This window comes from Clupea harengus, chromosome 10, assembly GCF_900700415.2.
Source record: "Clupea harengus chromosome 10, Ch_v2.0.2, whole genome shotgun sequence".
NCBI lineage: Eukaryota > Metazoa > Chordata > Actinopteri > Clupeiformes > Clupeidae > Clupea > Clupea harengus.
Window position 1 is genome coordinate 657,004 of NC_045161.1, and position 27,205 is coordinate 684,208.

The 27,205-nt window shown below is 40.5% G+C and overlaps 2 protein-coding genes across 3 annotated transcripts in view; both read right to left on the reverse strand.

Annotated features, from left to right (window-relative positions):
- Nucleotides 1-3,689, reverse strand: part of spag17 (sperm associated antigen 17) — a 41,469-nt gene extending 37,780 nt beyond the window's left edge. The window contains exons 1-2 of the mRNA XM_042708939.1: nucleotides 3,471-3,689; nucleotides 67-207 (exon numbers count right to left, since the gene is read on the reverse strand). Of these exons, the coding sequence (XP_042564873.1) occupies nucleotides 67-207; nucleotides 3,471-3,551 (222 nt within the window). The 5' untranslated portion in view covers nucleotides 3,552-3,689. The remainder of the gene's footprint in view (nucleotides 1-66; nucleotides 208-3,470) is intronic.
- A 237-nt stretch (nucleotides 3,690-3,926) lies between these two features.
- Nucleotides 3,927-15,820, reverse strand: LOC105893834 (guanine nucleotide-binding protein subunit alpha-11-like). Of its 2 annotated transcripts, none has more exons than XM_031574924.2 (8): nucleotides 15,282-15,820; nucleotides 14,825-14,974; nucleotides 13,695-13,879; nucleotides 13,142-13,296; nucleotides 11,416-11,544; nucleotides 8,433-8,562; nucleotides 6,434-6,587; nucleotides 3,927-4,598 (listed from the first exon to the last, which is right to left on the reverse strand). In XM_031574924.2, the coding sequence occupies exons 2-8, from the start codon at nucleotides 14,964-14,966 to the stop codon at nucleotides 4,393-4,395; spliced, it is 1,101 nt and encodes a 366-aa protein (XP_031430784.1). In that variant the 5' UTR covers nucleotides 14,967-14,974; nucleotides 15,282-15,820; the 3' UTR covers nucleotides 3,927-4,392. The 2 variants fall into 2 exon arrangements, with proteins under 2 accessions (XP_031430784.1, XP_031430783.1); XM_031574923.2 differs by having other exon boundaries at nucleotides 14,825-14,977.
- Between the last annotated feature and the right edge of the window lie 11,385 nt (nucleotides 15,821-27,205).

A 27,205-nucleotide genomic window follows, 5' to 3' on the forward strand; every position in this document is an offset into this window, starting at 1 on the left:
TAACATACTTCATTTTCCATAATTGATTAGGAAATAATGGCGTGTGAATAAGGTAGGAGTTCCTACTTTCTGCACAGTTGTCTCCCAAGAGACGATGCTGAATTGTCTACGCAGAGGTTGTTGCACAGCAAGTGCAAGCGCTGATAAATACCACACATCCTCCAGGCACTCCACCACAACCCATGAAATATTCAGCTTCCAAAATTCCTAAAAAAGAATGTCAGCATACAGTATGTGTGAGTAAACACAAAAGCTTTTCCACATTTGGAACAATCAGTTGCTTCAGAGCAAAGCCCCTACAACCACACCATGTCCTGACTGCAATTACTGTTGCAGAACCATTTGATCCATGCCATCTTGAAATGTTTGACACTTCATCTGCATGAAAGCCAGCGTGTCAAGTTTAAAATAGTGCTGGAGTCAAAACCCTGACAAACTTCTCTTTGATACTTGCTGCTAGTCATCCACATTGATTAACATCGAAAAAACAAATTTTCTTTTGCCATTGCCGCTCGTTTGCGTAGACTCATGGCAAGCTATACTACTTTCAGTAGGATTAGCATATTTATGTGTTCTTCACTTAGCCCGTCTTAATAGTACATAATCTCAACTGGCCAGTTACCAAGTTACCCAATGTTACATACAATGTTCAAGCGTCTTTGAGAACTTTGATATTAGGCGCTATATAAATGTGATGTTTTATTATTATTATTATTATTATTAGCTAGATAGTTGTCCACAGACAGTCAAAAAAGTTACCTAATGTTAATATTCACTACAATGGCTGAAGATTTGTCCATAAACTTCAAGGGACTATGGTACAACACTGTTTGACACATTATGCTTTCTGTTTTGCATTAAGTTAACAAAAAACATAAACAAACTAAAAGTGGTAAAAAGGAACACTTGGCAATCAATAACCAGAATGACTTCCAGAGCTTAACAAGAATGACAAACTAAGAAAGAGAGAAGCATAGGGAGACGAGGAGTGCAACAAATGACATACTGCCTTCAATGTGACACCTGATCTGCTGGGGAACGTTGTTTACTCTTTCCTCAACAGGGATGTTTTAATCTGAGTGTATGTGGAGAGGATTTATGCAAAATATTTGTAATTTATTACAATCGAATTCAATATTTTATTACTTGTATATATTTGTCAATTTTTTTCAATAACCAAAAAATGATTTTTATAAACAATGGTGTTCCATGTTGATATTGTTGAGCTCTGATACTTTGTCATATTGTTGTCTAAATTGTTGTAGTTCTAAAAAAAATGTTTGAAAAAAACAAATTGGTGAAAATTGCAAAAAAAAATTATTGAAAAATAATTTTAGGTTTGTACATTTTTAATGTCTGTGATCTATTTAATCCAAATAATTATTTCAGATAGCAGTCACCTTAACATATATAAAAAGAATCATCAATAGGGCACTTTCAATTGGGAGGTGGCCATCCTAAACTCCAACTTATGCAAATTATTCTGCAATATTTTTTCACTGTTGTTATTAAAACGATGTTTGGGGATTTCTTTTCAAAGTAAAATAAAAAAACATTAATTATACATTTCATTTGTAGGTCTGTGAAGTTAAACTGCGCCCCCCCAAGGCGCTAAATGAGGTCCTCCAGTCTGGGCATGGGGTAGGCGTCAAGGTGTGACTGAGAATTGACCTGGCGGAAGTGGAGCAGAAGCGCACGCTGCAGTCTGTCTTTGGGACCAGGACGATAGGGCTGCTCCAGGCGCTCTCTGGCCGCTCAATCACACCAAGCCTTTGCATTACCTGCAGCTCCTCCTGGAGGGCAGGCAACAGGCGCTCCGGCACCCGGTACATCCGCTGCCGGACCGGGGTGGAGTCCTTCATGTGGATGTGGTGCTCAGCCAGGGAAGTGTTCCGGCCGGGCTGCTCACTGAACAGGCCATCAGGGATGCAATGGCCCGATAAGCAATGGCCCGATGGTCCAAGGCAAGTAAAAAAGTAGGTTGGGCAAATTGATTGGCTAGTCGTCCGGGCCAGTGACAATGTTTATGTGAACTACTGTCAGTTCACCTGTGATGCTAACTGGCTGAAACTAACCCTAGATTCCCTTACAATTTGTTTCTTGCAGTCAGTATTTTTTCACCTAGTATGGGTTTCACCTCGGGCAAAAGTTCGAAAAAAATGTCAAAGGAAGCATATGAGGCTACTAAAGTGTCATGGAAAAAACAGTACACCTGGGAAGAGGATGGTGATGGGTATGTACTGTTCAAACAAACACAGTAAAAATGATCGTACCTTTACATTATGGTCCACTAAAAGTTATACACCACATATCACAGAGTTAAGTCCACTGTTATTTCCGTTATGAAGCAGTTATGAAGGTCATGATGACGAACTAGTAGATAGCTAGTTAGAGATTAGCCTGTCCAGAATACTACTGTCTTTACACCAAATCAGATTGTTTTAGCACAGCCACATTAAACCAAACCAAAACATACACTCTGTTAGCGTTTAAAACAACATAACACCAGGAAGATATGATGCTTCTGAATATGATAGAAAAACATCAATTTTAGATGGATGGTGACATAATGCACAGGAACAAAGATGATAGCATTCGACTGGGGATCATCCAAGAATAGCTACATTGTACAACGTTACACGCAGCTTTCATTTTGGCCAGTAAAGATATACAAGGGGTCAGTAAAACTCTGATCTAGTGGGGAAAATGTTATGTTGGACACTGAGTGGTACTATTGAGTTGGTATTAATGAGAATAAACAATATAAGAAAAAAATATAAAATATATTCTGTTACTTGACATAGACAATGAAATTAATGTACGGAAGTTAATATAATATTAGGTTTAAAGGAATTTTAACTCTCTACTGGAATGATGAAATTAATTAAAAGTTATTATTACCTTAAAAGACAAAATATTTCATGTAGTTTTAGTTTGGAAATGTCATACCTGGGTGTAGATTCCTTAGATCAAAATGACATTTGTCACTTTCTCTGACTGTCTCATTGTCATTGATTTTAATATCATATGGAAAACAGCATTGTTTTGCCCATGGCTTTTTAATGTATACAAATTACTTATAGTTATATTTTTCAGTTGGCACATACAAAAATAAAAATAGGCCTACATATTTGTGAAAACTGACTTGCTGTTTCATTTAATTATTATTTATTTTGCTGTTTTGAAAATCTGAATGTCACTGACCCTCATACACGGAACGGACAGCTACAGACCGTGAGGAGCAATTTGCTGAATTTGAAAAAAGTAAAAAACCGTTATCGCAACCATAACGGTTAACTTTAGTTAACTTACACCTAACGTTACCCTATATAAAAGCCATTAAACCCAGCATACTGTTGCCTTGACGTTGTTAGGGGTACTTTATAATGTATCTTATGATAGGTCGACGTCCTAGGATAGCTAAATTAGACAGATATCACCAGGTTAACATTAACGTTAAATTACGTTACCTCCTCGAGAGTTGCAGCAGTAAGTCCACTTTCCCACGGCCCACCAGCCCCTGTGCCACTCTTCTGCGGTTTTGGTGGCATCTTACCTCTTGGAATTACTGTTATTTACGGTACTAGACAATATCAAAAATGTTTTGGCAAGTTATTGGCCAAGAGGAATGCACGCCACGCCTGAATAGCTTTCAGCCTACGGAACAAGGCTGGTTCGCCAGGGACCGGTTGCCTATGACAACAAAACAAACGAGGACCTTCGGTATACCCGGAAGTAATATTGGTTAAGACCAGTCACCTGTTTCCACGGTTAACCTTATCATTGAGTAACGGTGTGGATTGCTTGAACCAGTGTCCAAACAGATTTACTAATAATGACTTCAGAACAAAAATGCAGATTTTTAATGCAGATTAAAAATGAAGAATAAATCATTCAAATATATATAGTTTCCTCGAGCCTAATATTTTATAACATTTACACTGTATATTCATGTTACTGGTCTAGCATGTAATTGTATCTAAATATTTCTTTGGTTCTAGAAATCCAGGAAAAAATACATAATATCAAAATATTATTTAATAATATTCTCAAATGTTTTCACTCAGGGCAACAGTTGTTGCATTGGAAGGCACTGCCCTACTATCTAACTAATTCCCCATGTAACATAAAAAATGCATTATATTCATATGTATAAAAGTGTACTGCTTAACTACTTTGGTTTGCCCATCCCTAACAAATGTATTTACTTAGACATTATTTGATAGCAGTTTCTTTTGGCCACACCTCCTCACTGAGACTGGTTATTAATCTGAATGCTTTGACTGATAATTACAATAATATCCAGTGCATTAAAAAAGACAGGAAAATAGGGAAAGTGATTTTAGAATAGACAAAAAAAAGACATTCCGCTCTCTAGAAGTGTCCTGGCCCTCAAATAACCCCATATTCAGCCAGTGATTTGATCAGCACTGTGTCCTTCACATCGTTGAACACCGTACGGATGTTGTTAGTGTCTGTGGCACAGGTGAAGTGGGGATAGATGATCTTGCTTTCCTGCTTGTCTTCTCGGCTGAGGCGCTGCTGCTTATACATCTCTTTGATGTAGTCCATGGCTGCCTGAGCATCACGTCTCCTTCCTGAAGTGGGGTTTATTGAAATCAAAGGGGGACAGATTATGGGGAAAAGGTGGAAGTAAAAATGAGGTCAATGTATGTACTACATGAAAGGTGTATAGCCAACTGTGTGTGTAGCAATCTGAGAGGCCTTGCAAACAAAATAGAGAGAGAGGCCATCTGGAGTAAAAAGTAGGTTTGGACATCCTGGAATCTTTGCAGAAACATCCTGAACTAGAAGGGTACTCAGAGAATGCAGACCTCCGCCAAGGCCAAATGCCCTCTCACAATGCGAACGAAAGTGGAAAATAAATCATGGATCCGCCCTGTGATTCGGCTTCGCTCCAAACTTGTATGGGCTCTTTCTTAGCCCATGCTACAATCTTGGGCTTGGGAATCCAAATTTCATAAAAACCAGGCTCGTCGTTTTTCCATAATTCTGCTCACAAACGGCCATCTGACATTTATGACCCCAATGTTGTCAAAAGTTAACAATGGGATGGCCATTGGCCTTGAACACTGAATATGTAGTGGAACACCGCTTCACATCTTAATACAAAGGCTTTTCACAAGGGAATGTCTTTTAAAGACGAGAAGAACACTACAATTTTACAGACATTTCCATTCATATGGACAATTAGATGACCTGTTGACCATTTCCTGTTGTGTTTTCCCTGTTCCCCCTCCACGACACCACAGCCCTTCCAGGATGCACTATGTAACACTACAACATGGTGCACTCATTGAATCCTTCACACCCATTGACTTCCCTGAACTCAGTTCCATGATCTCCTCATCTAAATCATCAACTTGCTTACTAGACCCTATCCCTACAAAACGACTTAAATACACACTATCCTGATTGAATGAGACACTACTTAAAATCATGAACAATTGACTCATTGACTCGATACGTTCCACAATCATTCAAAATAGCAGCGATCAAACCATCACTCAAAAAACCTAACCTTGATCCTGATAACCTGGCTAACTATAGGAACATTAAGTGCATATATGCGTATTGGCAGGTGAACTCTACTCACTCACTTTGTCTCTTTCTTCCCCTTCTAGTCTAGATCTTCAGTCCTGATCTATTTGTAGAAACCCTCGACCTACACCTACCCTAATCATGCACTTATTCTACCCCATACTCTGTGCTGGCATTTACCTGCAATGCTAATAATTGTCACCATCTACATAGTTGTCTGTTCTATTACTCTACCTACCCTTGTAAAGAGCTTGCTTGCTGTTTGCCTGTTTTCCTTGCTAGCTAGCTTCTTTTCTGCTGAGCTAGGTAGCTCTTCCAGATCATTGATAACAAGGATTGTACAGTAGCACAATCTACACAAGGGTGCACATGGGCCCTATCGCCACTGATGAGGTTATACAGCTGGACCACCACCTCTAGAGGTACAGTATATGCATCCTCTTTCTGCATTTTCATGTATATAGCTTTAGATTTCTGCATTCATAGAGCACCTCTGCCTAAAATAATTGAAACAGTTTTGAAAACTCTCGAGATTTGTATGCCTAGAAAAACATGATGTAATAAGGATAAGAATGCCCACTGCATAAAAGGAACACTGTAAATGTTGTATTGTATTTCTCTTTCAGCTTTCAGATTTTACCAGCACCATTTGTGTTGGTCTAAAGTTTCATCATCTAAAGTTTAATGGTCTTCAAACTGATCTTTATAAAAATGAGATGGCAAAAAAGGTTGTGCAAAAGAAGGTCTTGATTGGCTACATCAACTCTGAGACAGGAATGCCTTATAGTTTATATTAAACATTGTTGAATTTGACTTGAATTCCATTTTATCTTTATGTAATCTTCAACAAAGGCTTCTAAGGTTACTGTACCTGTAAACCCTGGAAAGTATGTTTGTAGGTCCGAAGTCTGGACTTTTTCAGCCAAGATGTCCTTCTTGTTGAGGAAGAGTATGATGGAGGAGCTGAAGAACCAGGGTGAGTGGATGGTGGTGTAGAACAGGGTCAGGCTCTCCACCATGCGGTTCTGGTGAACATGAACCAATCACGTGGAAAACCACATGTTCAATACAAAAAATATATATTTATAGAATAAATTGTATTATTTAGTAAATTGTATATAGAGTATATAGAATAGATCAGGAAACCTATATCAATCCAATTGCCTGCTCTACAGACACATTTGTTTTTAAAGATTTGCATGTTCAATTACAGACATTTTCAGATAACAAACACAGAACAAGCTTTATAAATTTATGATATAAAAACATTGCTAACAGTACATATTCCAAGACATTTAGTGGTGGTGTATTGCTACTAATAAAGTACATTAACTGCTACTGTTTATTGCTACTAATACAGTAACTAGAATACTTTCAAATAAATGGTAGGAGCAAAAGGTGATGGCAATGCTTATATATTTTGTAGACTGAATGAAAATATAAAACTTTTCAGAGAATTGTGTACAAGTGGATTAAAATAGTGCAGATCAGATTGTTTTATATATATATCCTGTCAGATGCAGTTTAAGGGGGCCCCGGCTACGGGCCCCAGAGACCCGCGGTACCAGGTACGACCGCACCTGCTGCACCCCCTATAGTTACGCCCCTGGTCCCCCGTCTTTGTCATGGCCTTGCGAGCCAGGTTGTGACACCTTTAACATCCAGGTGTACAGTTGGAAATATGGTGCACTCTTACAAAACTGCGAAGTCACAAGAGATTGACCAGTGGTGAAAAAATATGCAACATCCGTGGAAAGCAGGGAGGAGCATCTTGTCCAAATCAACCACTTGTGCAGAAATTTGCTTTATAATGGCGTTGTGCACGTGTCTATGTTGTGCACAGCGGCTGACAATGTGAAATGGCCTTTGAGACAGACCCAAGACAGGATATGGATAGTGCATGGATACCTCTCCATGAGTAAATCCAGAGTGCTACTGACGCTACAACAAATTGGAGTTTGGTCTCTGCTTGTTGGCAAAAGGTTGGCAAAAGGCTGAGCAGAAAATAATATTGGGACCCATAACACAGATTGAATTTGATATGGGTTTAGATGAGTTATGTTTAGTAATGTTGGCTGACTTGGTGCATGGGCATTTTAGTTATAGAAGGATAGCAAGGGTGACAGGATACACAACAGTGCACAACTGGCTGGCCATGGTCCTTAAATTTGGTCTCTGTGAGTATCTGTAGTTAAACTACGTCACACTTGCTATGTTAGCATGATGATGACATGAAATCTTAGAGTGACATGACTTTGAATATGAACTTGATCTCAGAGAGAAGAAATAGGATAGTACAACTTTGAGGCTGAATTGTATGTGTTGGCCACTGAGTGGTCCACGGTGTACCATACACACAATAGTGCAACACTATTTCACATCTACAGAGTCGATTACATGCACAAGTATGATTCTTGGCTAGCATCATCCTAAGGAATGTGTAACATTACTCATAGTGTATATTGCTCGTGTTATTTGTAAATTCACTTTTTTTTGGGGCATTTCACAGTGAAATGGGCTTGAATGAGTTGTTCAAACTCAATATGTGGCATGCATATTATATAAATAATCCAAATAAATAGATTATTTATTTTTCCTGTATCAATGCAGAATCTTTCATGTTAGCCCCACATCCATGGAACAATTCTTTTCCCCAGTCCTGATGTACAGGGCTGCTATTCTGGACTTACTTATGTACACCGCTTAGATAACAACCATTTTGATGCACAGGGTTAAATATACTTTGTACGTACAATAATTTATCACCAATACATCCCTAACAACTGTAAATAACAGCAATAAATAACCTGTAAAAGACTATTTAAATATGGTCTAAAAGAAACGAAAAGTGTAATAAAAAGTATTCTCACGTCTGTGTCGTTCTCCTCCAGCCGCTGGTCGTACTCACTGAGGGAGGCCAAGAATATGAGCGATGTCACGTTCTCAAAACAATGGATCCACTTGCGGCGCTCCGATTTCTGTCCACCCACATCCACAATCCTATTCCAAGTCATTAACAGAGCAAGAGGCAAATTAGTAACACTGCTTACCGTTTCATGTACAGATCAAACATGACATTTTGTCACGTTAACCTCATTGCATTTCTATAAATTCAATTCAATTCAATTTATATAGTGCCCAAACAATAAAATTGTCTCAAGGCGCTTTACAGAGTCCAGGGCCTGAACCCCCTTAGTGCAAGCACAATGGCAACAGGGGCAAGGAAAAACTCCCTGAGATAGAGGTAGAGATAGAGAAAGGGAGTGTGTGTGTGTGTGTGTGTGTGTGTGTGTGCGGGGGGGGGGGGGGGGTGTTAATTCATACACGTATCAGGATGAGCATACTAGCATACATGTGGTACATACTAGCATGGATAGGATACATGCTAGGATATCTTATGGTTGAAATACTTAGTCACTTACAAAGTATTACTGTTTCCTCTGTATGAGGATAGCATTTATTGATCAGTCCTCTTCACTTAACCTCAAATCAGATGTATGCGCTAGATCATTTGTGCATGTTAAAGCATCAGTAAAGAGCTTTGGTCTGAAATTAGCACACGAAATCTAAAACACATGCAAAAACTTTGCAAATCCCACCAACAGCCAAACTGGCACTAATATAATCTTACCTAACATGGTAACGTGGTCTTTTGGCGAAATGGTTGGCTAGGTTGTGGTAGGTGTGATCTTTTTTTTTTTTTTTTTACATTTTTGTGGGGTGTTCTGGCTCGGACCACACCTGGATGGCTAGTGGGAACGATATGTATTTACCTGTCCGTCATATAACCACATACCATCAGAATGAATTTGAAGATGATACCAAAACTACTTGCCTATAAAAACATGCCTCAGGAAGTGACAAATTGTTGCATACTGTTGCTTTAATATTCCACTAGCAGCCCACGTCCCATGCCAAAGGGCACAGGTTCAAGTGCAGTGCAGCACAGTGCTTCACACAATGCAATGTGTGTTTTTCATTCTGCAGTAGATGAGGCTACACACAGGATTTCAGACAGTCTCTAAACTGCATCATCTGGTGGTCTTCCACCAGTCTTCCAAAATACACATAGATGCTGCAGACACAGGTCAGGATAGGACAGATGAACTGCATATCTGTGTATGTATTACTTGCTACACTGTAGTTTGAGTACCTTTGTTGTGCCAGATTCCCCCTACATCAACTAGCCTTTATTGTATGTACTTACTATAGCCATCTTTAAAATTAATTTCAGGATAATCAGCCACAGAACTGAATGCTCAACTTGTAGAAAAAAATGACAGTTTTGAAGATTTGTAACAGCACTGTCTTGTTTCTAATCAATGCAGCTAGCATTACTAAAGGTCCAAACGCACCCTCTAACTTGCACTGAGGTGGGATGGGCAGGGTTATCTGGGCTGTGTCCACAAATATAGGATTTGGAAATCCTAAATATAGTGTTTTGGAAATTTCACTCTTCAAAACGTGGTTAGTTTTAGTCTGCCAGAACCACTTATTAGAGGTAATATTAGAGGTAATTATTTGTTACATGTAATACATGTAAGAATAGACATTACACTAACATTTAATGATAATAGAAACCTATTGAATTGAATTAGCACCATAATTTATAGATATGCTAATTATAAATTAATGAAATGAATTATATTATTGTGAACTACATATTGAAACAAACTTGAATGAAGCCTCTCACTTGAAGTAGTTTGGCCAATTGTGAGTTATCTATTCTAATCCCTTATTTTTAGGGTCCTCATGTTGTATGTTGTATTAATGTTGCAAAAAGTTCCATTGATTCGAATGGGCCAACATTCGGAGGTCTGATATTTCTTTATATTGACCGCTGCCATTGGCAATGGGTTTGTGCCTCTAATTCACATCTTTCATATCATTCCACAAGTAGTCCGGTCATGCATGTAACGAAACGGAAAGTCATTGTAACTTGAAGTCAGCAAGTAATGGGGTTGCTATGCAACACCTGAAACTATAAAGTTCTATTAACGTGGAGAAGTTTTTCTTAGCAGAAGTCACGAAACGTCAGCAACATAATTAAAAAGAGGTATCTTGGAGGAATGTCTTCTATCGTTTTGTGAAGTGACCATATAATAAGCGGGATAATGTATAGTCCGCTGGTCAGTATCCCTTATCACTTACTTACTTACTTACTTACTTATATGTATAACTCAGTTTGAGTAGTGCTTGGCTTTTGAAAATAGATTGTAAATTATGTTCTTGTACACGTACATATCTACATTTAAGTCTGTATGTGTATGGTGTTGGGGAATAGTAGAATGGGCATTTTCTCAGTATCTCAGAGAAGGCCTCTGGCGTCTCAGGCTAGTCAGAAATTTAGACAGAGAAAAAAAATGCATTCATATTAAAAGGTAGGATGAAAAAGGTTTGTAGAACCACTTCTCCTCTTGCAAGAGTCCCATGTTGTCCCCAGTACTACCAGAGAGACACATCACAATCAGTTTGGTTTTCAAATTCCTACTACTATAGAGGATCTTTAAACAATTGCTTCAAGCAACACTATGCAACAATTAGCCAATTTTTGAGGTCTGTGGTCATGTGATCCCATCATATATGTGAAGGACATATAAACACGTGTCGTTCCCACTAGTCATCCAGGATATGCAATATGTAGTTCTGTGTTACAGTTTAAAAAAAAGCTCTCACGACAGTGCGACACTGACAACGATAACAGCAAAATACACCAATTAGTATGTTAGCAAGCTTTTATCAGTGCCAACTGGGCTGTTGGTGGTGTTTCCAAAGTGTATGCATGTTTTAAGGTAGTTAGCTTGCTAGTTTCAGACCAAAACGCCTTACTGCTGCTCTGATGCTCTTTATTACCTGAGTGTTATTCTCTGGACACAAAAGGAATAATCGTTGATGCCAGTGGTGGGCACTCTGACTCGAAGGACATCTTGAGCAGTAGGGACGTAGTCAGGGCCAGCGATACGCTCAAGATTCGTCATGAAGCTGTAGCAGTGGAGACAAGGACATTTGGATTACAGAGTGCTTCACAGACACATACATTGAAGCTGTATCAGTGGAGACAAGGACATTTGGATTACAGAGTGCTTCACAGACACATACATTGAAGCTGTATCAGTGGAGACAAGGACATTTGGATTACACAGTGCTTCACAGACACATACATTGAACTCTTTCATTTTTGAGTGACTCTTTTGATGTCTTAGAATGAACTGATTTATGCAGCATGTCAATGACTGGGGTAATAGCGATCCTGTTGTATTCAAAAGGTTGGGCACCCATGAACCAAATACATATTTTGTTGATTTTTTAAGTAAACACAACCCTGCACTGTTACTTTTAGTCAGGACATTTTTTTTGATTTAATGAAATGATAACGGAATGAAAATGAAATTCCCCAAGGGAATGTGTCCTGCTCAGCAAGGTTACAATGGAAACAACTCACAACAAAAATCTATACCATTTATGATTTTTGCAGTTTGAGTGTGAAAACCCTCTTTAGTTTATTTTCTCTGATGGACAAAGAATGCCCCCAAACATTGAATATGAAAAGTTAAAATAGATTAGACCGTTAAAACAGAAGTCTTGGGTCGGTCAATATTTCCTTGTCTAACTTATTTTAGAAAGTCTTTGCTGTGTCTAACTGTTAGCTATCCATGATAACTTATCATCAATAATTGTTGATAGATACTTGTATTCTGAAAGAATGCCAAGAGTGTGCAAAGCTGTCATCAAAGCATCTACCACATATAAAAGACCATACAATCAAGGCTACACGGCTGGATTACATCGCAGTGCAACGACAGATGTTGAGCAGTATCAAGCACCGAGTGTTACAGTGTAAAGCAGCACGTGTCACAGTGTCAAGCACCACTTTTGGGATTTTGTCAAACTCTCCATTCAGAGTATGTAAACAGTCATTCAGAGTATGTACTAAAAAACATCCAGTGTTTGTAAACAGTCATTCAGAGTATGTACTAAAAAAACATCCAGTGTTTGTAAACAGTCATTCAGAGTATGTACTAAAAAACATCCAGTGTTTGTAAACAGTCATTCAGAGTATGTACTAAAAAACATCCAGTGTTTGTAAACAGTCATTCAGAGTATGTACTAAACAACATCCAGTGTTTGTAAACAGTCATGGCTCTGGAAATGGGAAGCAAACATATTGCCATGGAAACAAGCTATGGACAATCCCAGCCAATCAACACGGTGTTCCAGGAGCACGGAAGGGAGGAATGTAATTTGATTGGCTGTTGATCTCAAATAGCAACAACCTTTTGTGACTTAGTAGGGTGGCCAAACTTTAGTGCATACCACAATTACTGTTAAATGTTATTTTTAATATCATGAAATGATAAATAAAGTACCACAGCATTAACATTTGAAGAAAGCCTCATTGTTTTTTTGCTGGATGGGTTCTTTTTATTTCTTTTCACTTTAAAAATCTGTAATTTCCACAGGGGTGCCCAAACCTCTGCATTCAGCTGCGTTTACAGGCATTATGTGTGGCCGAGGTCTGTCTCCCAACACTCCCAAGACAACAACTGTAGACCAGTGTCTGACATTTTGTGCAACTTACTATTCGGTGGAGTCCAGGAGCTGGTACTCACGACGGCGACTATAGCAGACCCTGAGCCCCGCATCTGCCCAGAGATGCCTGAGAGCGTCCACAAATCCTCTGTCTAACTGAGTGACCTGCCTGATGTCCACGTCTTGGAACCACTTAGCATAAACCTGAGATGACACAGACATGTCAATTAGGAATTAACCCAAAGTATTCACAGATAACACAAAGTATTCACAGATTTAACACTCTACCCTGCAACTATTGATGCAGCTCAATGTATATATATATATAATTTTTTTTTTTTTTTTTTTTTTACTCAGGGATATTTATTTATCTATTTATTTATTGTTATTTATCATTATTTAGCTGTGGCAGTTAATGTCCACAGCAACTTAAGTTTTTAGCTGTCTGTTTGCTGCCTCTACTGTCTCGTTGTTTTTGTGACAATGACAAATAAAGTACTTTGAACTTTGAACTTTGATATGTTCACATTTCATGTGGTACTGAAATCCCCAGAATGATGTTGCATTAAAACATGAGGCCACTGTATGTATCAGGACTGTACCTCATTCTGTGGATTGGCATAGGGGATCCTGAGGGTGGCCATAGCCCCAGTCATGGCCTTTACAGCTGTGAAGACATTCTGAAAAACCAACTTGGCAAATCCTCGTCTGTCCTCCTCAGAGTAGCCATTGCCATGGATGATCCTCATTTGTTTGAGGAATGTGGTTTTGCCGCTTTCTCCAGTCCCTATAAAAGACATTTTCCAAGATAGTGTTCTACATTATATCCACAACGTGATTAATGAACAGGCAACACCTTTAAAGGTGCCATAGGATGCATTTATGATGACTTTGGCCAAACTTTGACATTATTGTGCAGCTCTGTCACTGGGTTGTCTTTTCTCAGCGTTTCAGGATTGATAGGAATGCCAGATACCCAAATCTATGCATAGAGGCACGAAAAAAGTAAAACTTTAATAATATGGCCTCTTTAATATTGTTTAAATAATTACTGAATCATACTGCTAAATATGTATGTATTGAATCAATGTATTTAAAAGCAATGGGCATGTGCAAATGAAATAATAATTAAAAAAAACTGCTTAAACTTTTCAGAAAAGAGACATTTCAGAAGTATAATCTCACCCTAGATCAATGCACTGATAATAATCAATATTGTTTAGAAATAGGCCACTATTTTGTGTTCATGACAGCGTGGACACATCTGACAATTAATTTGCAGAATATTCAATCATCATTATTTCAAAATATGTGCGGGATCTCAGATAATATGTATTTATACAACTTCAGAGTCGTATGGAAGGTAAGGAAAGGGAAATTAAAACAAAACAAAATTGTCTTGTTGAGTGTTTTGAAGGCTGAAGGAACTCTGTTGATATTGATCCCGATAGGCTTTTTCAGTTGAATTTCCACGGTCATTCTTAGTTTTTTTTTAATGATACATTAACGTGTAGCCACGCCTGCATAACGCTACTTTACTTCTAAACTATGCTAGACTAAGATACCCAGGCTGACACACACATTTTAGAAAGCTTAATAATAAACTTCTGAAACTGTAGCCTAGATCTACAGCATCGCACAATCACTGCGCAGCTTATATGCGGAAGTTGATTCTAGAAATGGCTTACAGCTGAGTGTATTAAGGAGGTAAAGGAAACGATAGCCTACGTACCAAGAAGAAGTACTTTTATCTCTTTGCGTTCTTTCTTTTTCTGGTGTTTGAGGATTTTTTGGATCTCCATGTCTATAAAGATAGCCCGTCTTTCGTCCTCGGTAAGGAAACACATACAGGTCCGTCTCCAGCAGCCCCCCATGGCAAAAACTGCTGAAAATAAACGGGGGGAAATTACTACACTAATAAGCTGTTGGGGTCACATTGGTAATATGCCCATACATAGCAATATTGTTTGAGAAGTTTGTAGCCTATGTCAAGGAATACCCCGCTTTTAACAAGTGTCTCAAATCTCATTGCTGATGACTGATGTAGGGTATTGTTGTCTAAGGGTAGGCTAATTATAAAACAATAACGTTCAGTAGGAAAATCTGTGTAACAACCAATTATAGAATAGCATTATTTTTAATCGAAGCGCGACACAGTGTTGTTAGTCATTGAACGTTCATTGGCATACCTCAAGTCCCACTGTGCACGTCTTGAGAATAGCCTACCAGTCGGTTAACTTCACATGACAGAAAAAGTCCATTAAAAGCAATCCATTTGTATTGTATCCTTTTCGTTAGAGTGTTGTTCCCTCGTCTCTCTCTTTTTGCTATCAAAACGAACACATTAATTTAACTAAATCCGCCTCCTGGCGTGGGACGAGTAGGCTAGCTTGCCTAGGTCTATGTCGTTGAGTGAGTACAGTAGCCTACCTTATCTGAAGAATGCACCTGAGGTGATAGGCTCTTTTGTCAGTATTAGTCCCGCAAAGCCTTACTAGGCACAGCCAGCTAGCCCACTTTTTCGCATTTGAAAATCAAACCGTGATTCAACCGTGATTCAGATTAAATTACAATTAAAGCCCTAGTCTTAATAAGAAAGGTATCTTGATCTGAACGCTACAACTGAAAAGACTGAGATGCTGAACATTACTCAGGCTAAGGTTGGTTTACAACACTGACAGCACAAACGCGGTCCAAAACATAGCCTATTCTGTTGGGTTATTTAAGAGCTCTGTCATTCTCGGTGACACTCCTTTTTCCTGCCGAACAGGTTAATCCAGCCTTTCATAGGCATCTCAGCCCTCGTGCTCAACCCTTGAGTAGGTCTACCGAACTTGGCAAAAGTGTCTCAGCCTATGTCTCTGTGACAATTTTCACCCAGGTATGGTTGAAAACAAAAGTGTGTAATTATAAACCATAAGCAGAGCCTGGGCTATTCAACAACATCCATTTATCTACATATTAGACATATTAAACACATTAAACACAGCATGCTGAAAAGGTCTATGTTCAGAAATGTTAGTTTACTGCACTTTGTATTCCTTATGTAAAGTAGTATTTATTGTTACACTATCTCTATTGCTCATAGCTTGATTGTTTTCTCCTTTGTACGTCGCTTTGGATAAAATGACTAACGGTAAATGACTAAATGTAATGGAATGTAGGCCTAAATGATAGTGTGGTTGTGCAGTAGTTAGCGTGGTAAGCGGTTGACCGGGGTTCGATTCCCAACGGCTGCAGGTTGTCTACGTAGCTTTGGATAAAAGCGTCTGCTAAATACCTGATCTTTACCTTTAAATAAATAATTATGCATGCAACAAAATATTGTGAAGAATGCAGCGTCACGTAGCATCAAGTGATTGCTTGTCATGCGGTTGGTGACGATGATTGATTGAGGATGTGAGACACCTGGACAGAAAGTTTTAAGAACAGCGTGGTGCTTGATGGACGGAGTTGAGGCAGACGGCTTGAAACGGTTTTGTGACAGAGCATTCACACCTTTGCGTTGGAATGCGTTGATCCGTTAAGGGCGACGGAGCCCCATTTCACTTTGAATGGGGTGTCGTCATCCTTTGCCGAACTGAATTGTGGCTCCGTTCAGTTCGTCAAAAGGTTGACGTCACCCCATTCAAAGTGAATGGGGATCCGTCAACCCTGACGGATCAACGCATTCCAACGCGTTCGTGTGAAAGGTATGTCACACTGTTTGTGCGCTGTCTGGCAGGGAATTAGCCTGACGATGTCATACTCATAATTCTAGTCAGAATATGAGTCTGATACTGCTCCATTGGGCTGTGATTATGGGGCGTGTTTCAACCGAACCAGGAAAAAAATGCCTCTTCGCTCAATTGGATCAACGTAGTCGTCATCGGGGCCAGCTGATAAATACAATTTTTACAGAATCCCGTAGGAAGGACGGCAAAAACATATTTTTGATCGACAAATGCCTTGATCACGTTTCTCTGTTCCTCTTTCAAAATGAATGCGCTGTCGATGTCTTCTAAAACATCTCTATCTACACATATCTCAGCTCTCCAGCGGCAGCCATGTTTGTTGAAAACGAATTCAACCCAAGTGACGTGGTTGATTACATTATGGTTGATCATCTGTCCATAAAGCCCGCCCTGACAATTTGATTGGTCTGGTCAAGTTTTTGATCGGGCATAATTTCTCCCCAACGGAGCAATGCCAGACCGAACTTCCCGACCTAAAATGTTGTGGGCGGGGCTAAGTTCGTCTGGCATCCAGGCTAGCAGGGAATATTAATAACATTAGATAGCTGGCTCAGACACCTCGCAAATCCCCTCAGATTAATTTTTCAGTAACGTTTTTACATTGCACAGTGTCTATTTCTCAGTAACTTTAAAAAAAATCTAAGCAAAAAAAAGTCAAACAAACAACTTTTATGTACAAATATGACCATCTACGCAGTTTGGTCCGCCATCTTATTTTTTTTGTATTGCTTTGCAACACCCACCAACTGACTGAGAACTATAAAAGTTCACGAGTCCGAAGCAACTGCGTGGCCAGTTGTAGAACGTAGAAGCATATTTCGACCTCTACGCCTGCTGTGGACTATGTAGCCTTTGAACTGTTTCCTTGGGACCGACCAAGCCAGACCCCACGGAGGGGTATTATCGTCAGACGGGGAAGTCTGTGCATTTTACAACTTTCAGTGTTTGTGTATGTCTCGTATTGTTTTCTGTCCTGTTTATTCATTGTTGTTCTGTGTGGCCTAGCTTTTAATGAAGCCTGTAGATGGGCAGTAGCCTAAATACAGGGATGGCAGCTTGGTTAGCAAGTTGTTCTCCCCCCTTTCTGTCACATAGTTTGACTGAGTGTGTGTGTGAATTGGTCCTTGGGTGTGCGTGTATTAAGTAGCCTAGTGAGCAGTGCTGATTGGAGAATTGATGCCTATATGCTCTTCCTTTATTCATTTGCCGGGCTTTGCTCTGGGTGGAGGATTTCAGCTTTTGTTAAGCAAGTGGGGTGGTTATTTATTGGGGAAGTGGCGATCCTAAGAGGCTAATTTTCAATTAATTGCATTTAATAAAATCTATTGTTGTGATATACTATCCCCTGAGAATGTCCTTGTCTCAGACACCAGACCATACTGGATTATCAAAGCTGGTGGCAGCATTCTAATATCTTTAGCAAATAATTATTACGCTGGTGGCAGCGGTGGTGCTTACTGCTAAAAATGTCTGAGACAGAGGGAAATGTACCTGCTGCTAATGCAGACCCTGATACAGGTGGTTGACAGGCCTTATCTCGTCCTGTGTTCATGCCAGAAGTTTATACTGGTGTGGGCAGAGAATGCTCTGATTGGATAGAACAGTTCAAATAAGCTTCTGCTGTAAATGGGTGGAATGAAACTATTAAATCACAATTCTTTGCACTGTTGTTGTCAGGTCGTGCTCGTGAAATGTACAATGGGCTTTCTGTTGGGGGCAAAAAGTAACTATGCCACATTAAAGGCGGCTATGTCCCGATCTCTAGAGCCCTGTTACAGCAATGAGTGGAGTACGGTGGCCTTTTCCGAAAGGAGGAGGTTGCCCAATGAAACTGCACAGGAATTTGGTAATGCCAGAGGTGTAAAAAGTACTGAAATGTTGTACTCAAGTAAAAGTACAATTACTTTGATGAAATTTTACTTAAGTACAAGTAAAATTACCCATCTAAAAATCTACTCAAGTAAAAGTAAAAAGTAGTTCATTTAAAATGTACTTTAAGTAAAAGTTACTTAGTTACTTTCAACAACTTGATGGGGGCCGCTCCTATATAGTGCAAAAAAGGACAAGGGGTCATAAATCCAATACAAAAACTAGTTATTTTTTATTAAAGGAGAATCTTTAGAAATATAAGTGCAATGACATTAAACATGTCAAACATTAAACATGTCAACACAACATTTAAGAACTTTTGGGAGGACATGTCAAGACATGACAGCTAAAATAAAAAGTTAAAATACCGCTGCCCCACTTAAACTTTGGTTACTTTACTTGTGTCCACCTTTAGAGCATTAGTCTACAAACTTCTTGTTGAGTTTGAGCAGCAGCTGATTTTCAAGATGAGTAGAGTTCATCCGGGCTAGCTTTGCATTGAACAGCAATCCAGCACAGCTGAGTCGCTCGCACGCGGCCGAGGCAGGTAGGCCAGTATTGAGTTTCAGGGACAGTTTTTTGATATTCTGAAAGGCGTTCAGCAGATCCATATTGACTGAGACACAGGCTAGGTACCCTTCTAACTCCCCTGTACCTTCTGGACTTCATTGAGGAAAATAAATCATCTTCATCTGATGAATGTTGTCCAACTTGCTCCAGCCTCCAACATCCGGTCAAGGTGTTGTCTGACATAGACTAGACCTGTAGAATGACAAACAACATTTCTGACAATTAAGTATTGAGCTGCCATCAAGATTCAAGAGTGCATCATAACACAGAAATAGCTATAAATAGCTACTTGAGATGACAGACCTACAGTATACAGAATTATAGCATTATTTTCTATTTCTACATGCATCACAATTCATAATCCTCAATTCTTGCTAACCGGGACCCCTTAGCATGAACATGAAAGACGTGCACGTTGCAAAGCCACCACTTATCGTTATCAATATCTGACTAAACATCGTGATAAATTGCAGATAACGACATACACATTGACTTGTCCAACTGTCTGAAAACGATGGTGTGCGCATATACATTGTTCTGTTTCAAGGCATGGGAGGCAGCCAAATGATTAGCCTAATATCAGTTTATGTGGTGTATTTCATTGCTGATGACTGATCTGCAGTTTTTAACACAATATGAGAGACTGAACATAATAATTCTATGACCTGAAACGAATGGAAGACAGGAATGGTATTATTAGTCTATTGGATGACCGCTGTCGACGTTAGCATACTCAGGTCGGTTGCAAGTGCTAGCCAAAATTAGGCTACTACCTACTAGTGCCATGAAACGCATATTTTGCTTAATGGAGCAAAGCTAACTAAATGACAAAAACGCTGTCTGAACTACTAATGGAAAGGGACAAATACTGTACTTACCAACACATGCTTGCGCAGATTTGAAGATGAATTTGTATAAGCAGAAAGTTCTGACTGACGGATTAGGCACAGTTTACACAGCATATAGCTGTTGCCTCTTGGAAGGCAAACTGCTTGCTGAGATGTGGCCACGGGTTTTCTTCATCTTCTTTAATTTCAACTGGCGGAAAGTTCGGTGCTTCAGCTTGTTGGTGGTCCGCAGCTTGTTGGTAGTCCGCACTATCATCTTCCTCCATATCTATCTCTCGTGACTCGGCACCGTACTGGTGCCTTGCATCGACTCCATCATCCACTCTATGCAGCATCCACCACTGCAGTGAGCATTGTGGTGCGCGATTCCTGCCTTGAACTATGTTTTTTTTTTTTACTCAGTAACGGATGTAATTTCCAATGTAGCGAAGTACAATACTTCAGTCAAAATCTACTTAAGTAAAAGTAAAATTACCGATTTAAAAAACTACTTAAAAATTACAAAGTACACAAAAAAACTACTCAATTACAGTAACGTGAGTAAAAGTAATTCGTTACTTTACACCTCTGGGTAATGCTTTGTGTAGGTTGGTAGTTAAGGCTTACCCCTCTTTACCTGATTAGACTCGGGATATGTTGGCGAGAGACCAATTTGTCATTCTTTTTACTTCCGGAGATTTCCGAATTAGCCTTTCGAGCAGCAAAATCGCAAACCTTAGAGTCTGCCATTCAAATGGCCACTGAAATGAAACTCCTGCGAAAACTTGAACAAACTGGTAGTACTGTGCCTGATGCTCAAGTGAGAGAAGTGATTGAAAATAAAGGTTAAACTGATTGAGACTTTGTTGGGATTGGTAGAAGGCCATTGCCAGGAAGTAAAAACAATAGAATCCTCAGTACAAGCCTTACATAGGACCTAAAAGACTGCTGTCCCTAGTTTCCCATCCAGCTACTCCAGGCCTTCCAATGCTACTGGGGGGGCACTTCCCAATACAAATTCTGGCCGGGGGTTCCAAAGAGACCGGGGGTGTGTTGGGAATGTGGGAGCGACCGACACCTACGTTGCGATTGCCCATATCTCCAGGGAAACTAGAAGGGGCGGGCATAAGGTACTGTGCGGACCTCACTGGCCAAATGCATGGTACCTGCCTGCTTTAAAACATCCACCATCATCCCCGTTCCCAAAAAGCAGAGGATCACAGGCCTGAATGACTACAGACCAGTCGCCCTGACCTCTGTGGTAATGAAGACCTTTGAGCTCCTTGTGCTGACCCACCTCAAGGCCATCACCAACCAGTTTGCCTACAGAGCCAACAGGTCTATAGATGAAGAAATTCAACATGCCGCAGAAAGTGATGGTTGAGTTCTACACGGCCATCATTGAGTCCATCCTCACCTCATCAATCACCATCTGGTTCGCTGCCTTCACTGCCAAAGGCAGACTGCAGCGGATCATTCGGTCAGCCAAGGAGGTCATCGGCTGCGACCTGCTGTCTCTCCTAGACCTGTTCCACTCCAAGACCAGCAAGAGAGCAGGCAAGATCATCGCTGATCCTTCCCATCCCGGCTACCACCTATTCCAGAGACTCCCATCCGGCAGAAGGTTCCAGGCTATCAAGACCAAAACCTTGCGCAACCTGAAAATGTTTTCCCCACGGCAGTGGAGCTCACAAACAAGCCCCCTGCATCACACTGACGACCCCCCCCCCCCCCCCCCCCACACACACACACACACACATATATACACATTCACACAAATGCACTACAGCGTCAACTATTTATAGACTGCACTATGCTAATTCCAATTCACTGCATCTTAGCCCCGCACGTGCCCAAATTATTTATTATTCTATTTTGTAAAACATTTATCTTTTATTTTTCTTGCTATATATTTTATCTTGCTATTTTGTTAATATGTTTTATGTTCTATTCACCAACCACACCAAGTTCATTTCCTGTGTGTGTAAATATACTTGGCCAATAAAAAGAGTTCTGATTCTGATAGCGGCCCAAATGTAGACATTGGCCTGTAGTAAGACGAAAGGAAGCCACGTCGCTGCTAAGGTAGTGGGAGTGGAGCTGATCAATCAATAATACATAAATCATTGTGGCTGACATTTACCCGGGGGGGATGTGGGTTGGATAAATACCAGGGTAATGTTTCTGCGGCTAATGAGGGAAGGATGCATATATTGGGTGTGTGGCAGACCACTTGCCATGTCCCTTGCTTGCTTAATACTGCCCTTCATGGAGTCCACAGGGATTGTTGAAGGGAGTTTGCATGGTACTCAGAAGGCCGGCATAGTTAACATCTTTTCTGAGCTTGTAGCTTTCTGACTGCAACCTGTTGTGACTGTGTGTTAGCCTGGTGGTGGTATTTGTGCATGGGGTGTATACTTTATGTACTGTATGTCAAGCAAATGTTTGGTCATTTGTTAATTTCTCTTCCTAAAACCCACTAGAGGACACTATTAAAAGGATATTTTCAAAAATGTCTTATGGGGGAGCATGCCCCCAGACCCCCCTAGTTTTGCTGGGTCACAGGAAAAATAATAGGTTTTATCTAGAGGCTTAGCCCCCCCCCCCAATAGTGGGATAGGGAACCTAGATTCGCCCCTGGTTCCCATTGTTTGGGAAAAAACAAATGCTTGTATGTAGGTTCTCAGTATTTTTAAGGTCAATTTTCTGAAAGGTTCAGTAAAAGAGTACACAGTCAATATAGCACACAGTTTTATTGTTATGTTACATATTGAAAGCATAAGTTGCATAAGCTTACTAGCAGCAGTTCAAGCAGGGCAGATCCAAACAGGTTTCGTGACTACAATGATTTTCTGGTGTTGGAGTAATACATTTTGTTTTGTGTATTTTGAGGTTTTGTATGAATAATGTCTTTGTATGACTTGATTGATTTTGTAATGAGTGGTTACTGTCTCAGGGGGGGGGCTAAGCCTTTATAGGATCCTGGCTGAGATGAACCTGGGGGAGAGAACCGTTGGGAGATTGAAGTAAGTAGAGCTCTGTGAACAGGATCTGGATCTTCTCTCTCTTTTGTCTGTTGTTCTTCCTCTAGATCCTCTGCCTCTTGTACCACTAGGACCTGCACCCTCTTCTCCTTCACCTCCTCTCTCTGCTCCTCTCTTTAGCTCATCCTCTCTACCCTCTGCCCTCTGTCTCTCGTATCAGCAGCATATGACTTCTGAATCCACCTGACACTGGTGAGGGCGCTTCATAGCTGATATCTGCATCAGGCTGCAATGAGAAAGAACAGTAAGCTACCACTCCGGAATAGATGTGTGTGAAAAGGTGAAGTCCCTCCCCCTTCTCACTGTGGTCCAGGAGGGAAGAAGGACTGGAAATGGTTGGGTCTGGATTCCCCCACCCCTTTGGAGGGGTCTAATTACCTTTTAATTGGACCCAGGTGGCCTTACTTAAGGTGCACCTCATTGTTTGATGGAGGAGAAGGACAGACTGAACATGCTGGATGGAGCTTGGACCAGGTACTAGACGAAACCTGAATGCTCAGAGGTGTACCTGGTCTAGTATAGGCTTTAGTGTGTTCAGTTTGTGTTTGTATGTTTTGGGGTTTTACAAAAACCCCGTTGTAAATAAATATAGCTATTTTTATGGAAGCCACTGTCTCCTGCGTCGTGTGTTCCTGCCTGCAACCCCATTCTACCAGGCTACATCCCACATGGTGAGATGGCCGGCGCGAGCGGTCTTTCACAATGTGAAATGATTTAGAATGTTATCTGCTTAAATTGAGCAATATGTTATCATTATCAGGGCCTGGAAAGGAGTAACTCAACAACAAGCTGATCAGATAAACCAATTAATGATATGCATAGCAGTGAACAATACAATTACCCCATAAACATATAGTGAATGGCCTGATGGGTACTGAAATACACTGGCAATACTGTTGTCTGTACTCTGTCAAAGTTGTTTTCACATATCCATGATCAATTCATGAACCTGCTTCTGTAGTGGGCTCTGAAACTTGTTGAACATAACCTTCAGTTGCCATGAAGTTAGAAAGGGAGCTAGATTTCAAAGCATCTTCATTCAAATCTGCCATAATAATTATGTTATCACAAATGGATGACAAGATGTCAAGCAAATGTCCCAAGTGGTGTTTAAATAGTGTTCGATGTCTGAGGCCTGTAAGTGACCACCAAAACAATGTGTCAGATGAGTAGTACAGTCTAATCTAGATGTGGTCTAGAAGTCAACTGCACCATGGTGCAAGATATTGAAATGTGAATTATCCTGAGAATAAGCCAAACATCATGGACTACTATGAAACTCAACCATGTTTCTGACCGCGCTTGGGAACCTCTTCAGGGTCTGACTGTAGTTCAAAACGGTTTGAGTGCACAGCTGTGTCAAATTTTCCAGCAGCCAAATTTCTCCCAAGTACACGTTCAACAGTCGCCATGGTGCTCTGGCATCATGAAACCTCACCTGGGTGAGCACACCACACGGAGGTGTCATGGGCATACGAGGACTACTTGTATTTCTATGCATTTACTACTTTGGTGCCCCTTAGTGCACTTGGCGCCCCAGGCACAGCTTGCCTACAGGGGGGAGGGAGAGGGAAGAGGGGCAGCTGATGTTGAACTACCCGAAACTCCAGATGACCCCAGGTCACATAACTGATGTGCCGTAGCTTTGCATGGAAGGATGAGTCATATAAAAAGATTATGTTGCTTGCTCTGCTCATATAGCACCTGATTCTCGTATGTGCTTTTCAGTCTCTTGTCTCAAGTCTATGATTTATGTGCCATAAAAGCAGTTACACGCTCTGATTGGAGCAATACCAAAATCTGGTATGGTCAGATGAGACCAAAATAAAGCTTTTTGGCAACAAACATCAAAGGAGGGTTTGGCGTAGACAGAAAGATAGCCATACAGAAAAGACCCCCATACCCAATGTGAAGAATGGTGGCGGATCTTTGATGTTGTGGGGCTGTTTTTCTTCCAAAGGCCCTGGACATCTTGTTAGGATACATGGTATCATGGACTCCATCCAATACCAGCAGATATTAAATGAAAACCTAACAGACCCTGCCAGGAATCTTAAAATGGGCTGTGGTTGGACCTTCCAGCAGGTCAATGATCCGAAGCACACCTCAAAATCAACACAAAAATGGTTCACCGACCGCAGAATAAAGGTTTTGCCATGGCCATCACAGTCCCCCGACCTAAACCCCATAGAAAATCTGTGGGATGAGCTGAAGCCGAGTCTACAAACGTTGACCTCAGAATATGAAGGATCTGGAGAGATACTGCATGTAGGAATGGTCTCCTGTGCCATGTGTTCACCAACCTCATCACGCATTATAGGAGAAGACTCAGAGCTGTTATCTTGGCAAAGGGAGGCTGCACAAAACATTAAATTAAGGGGTGCCAATAATTGTGGAGGGCACTGTATGTTCTCTTGGTTAATTGCAAACCCATAATACATTTTATGTAGTACTTTTGACAGTAATAATGTTGATATTATGATGACATTTTTGAGAAAATGTAATATAATCACACAATACCTTCTAATGGTGCACCTTTGGATCTGTACTGGTTCCTCCCGCCTCTTCCTCCATTCTCAAAATATACTGACATAATTATTAGAATTATTATATGCAAAAATACTGAAGGCCCATCAAATGCAAATTACAAAATACAAGTCTATGATTTGTGTGCCATAAAGACAGTTACACGCTCTGATTGGAGCAATACCAAAATCTGGTATTACCAGATTTACGTGCTGTGACAGAGCGCATTGCGTCTGTCACGTAAAGCGGCGGTTTCCCGCCGGATCATGATCATGACTAAAGATACGTGCGTATGAGCCCATATAATGAATGATTGATTAGGTGATTGTGTTGTTCGGGTTGCTTAGAGGTGATCATATGGGTGATTAACACTGGATGGGGTTTCTTTGTTCACTGATCGGTTTGGCCAAAATGTTTATCTTGGCACTTACCTGTTGCCTGTGTCTTCTGGGAACGTGGGAGCAACTGGGGGTGCCGGGCTGGGAAAGCTTTCCCTCGTTCATTTCGTGCTCCGCTAGGGAAGTGCTCATTGGAGCAGGGGTGTTTGTAGTGTTTTAAATAAATATTTAATAAAGGGTTTAATGGAATTGTTAATAATATAACATGAATGTGTGTATGTAATGTGTTATGCCAGTATGTGTATAAGGAGGAAATACCGTGCAAAACTGTTAATTGATTTACGCACATTCAATGGTAAGGGCCAGTGGTTTAAATATGTGCTGCACAGCTCAGTTGAGAGATGTCGCTGATGCCAGCAGACATACGGTGATTGCATTGAGAAGCAGGGCCTATAGCTAGCATGGGCATTGTCCCAGTTTGTGTTTCTTTTTGATTCAGTGTTTTTTTTTTATCAATGTTAAACCTGCTGGTAGCCTACTTGGAAAAATAAAGAAAACTATTTGGAAGATCAGTTTGCATTGGTCCATCCTTCAAGTCTGACCCAAACTTAACCACCCGGGCACACTCCTTTACACGTGTGTTCTGCCCTAGATTTACATGCCTTTAGCTATGTGCATCTGAGGGCTGTAGTAATTCAAGCGCCACCACATGGCGAAGCCTTTTAAGCCTACAGGAGGCTACTTTTAATATTATAATACGTAATAATATGTGTCTGTCAATATTTTTTTAACGTAATGTGTAATGTGAAGGCATGAACAGAAGAGAGAGCATGTGAGCCAGTCAACTAGTAAGTTTGTGAGAGTCAGGTAGAGAGTGGATGAGGGAGCATGTCGAGTGGGAGAAATCTTCCAGCCTTTATAGCCCACTCCAAATCCAGGTGCAGATCATTACAATGAACAACCATGAGGCCTCCTTCCAGTCAAGCCATGGAAAGCCATGGTTTGCCTAGTGGAAGTCGGCTACAGAGGCTTTGTGGGTAAAACAACTACCAGGCTGCTTAAGGATTTGGGAATTCGAGGCCAGGCGCAACGCCAAGCCATCAAAACCCTCTCAAGCGCAGCTGAACAGGCAAGTCGGTGGCTGCGGGTGAAGAGAAGAGACGCCACCTGGGCCCCAAAATAGCATCTGTGGCGCAGAAGGGTTA

Bases quoted from the DNA above. Each gene is read 5' to 3' on its own strand.
- LOC105893834 (XM_031574924.2), bottom strand. From the start codon at position 14,966: ATGGGGGGCTGCTGGAGACGGACCTGTATGTGTTTCCTTACCGAGGAC. The intron at 8,563-11,415 runs GTAATAAAGAGC...GACTTGGAATAG, and splicing joins GTCCAGAGAATAACACTCAG to GATTGTGGATGTGGGTGGAC. The intron at 6,588-8,432 runs GTGAGAATACTT...CATGTTCACCAG, and splicing joins TGGAGGAGAACGACACAGAC to AACCGCATGGTGGAGAGCCT.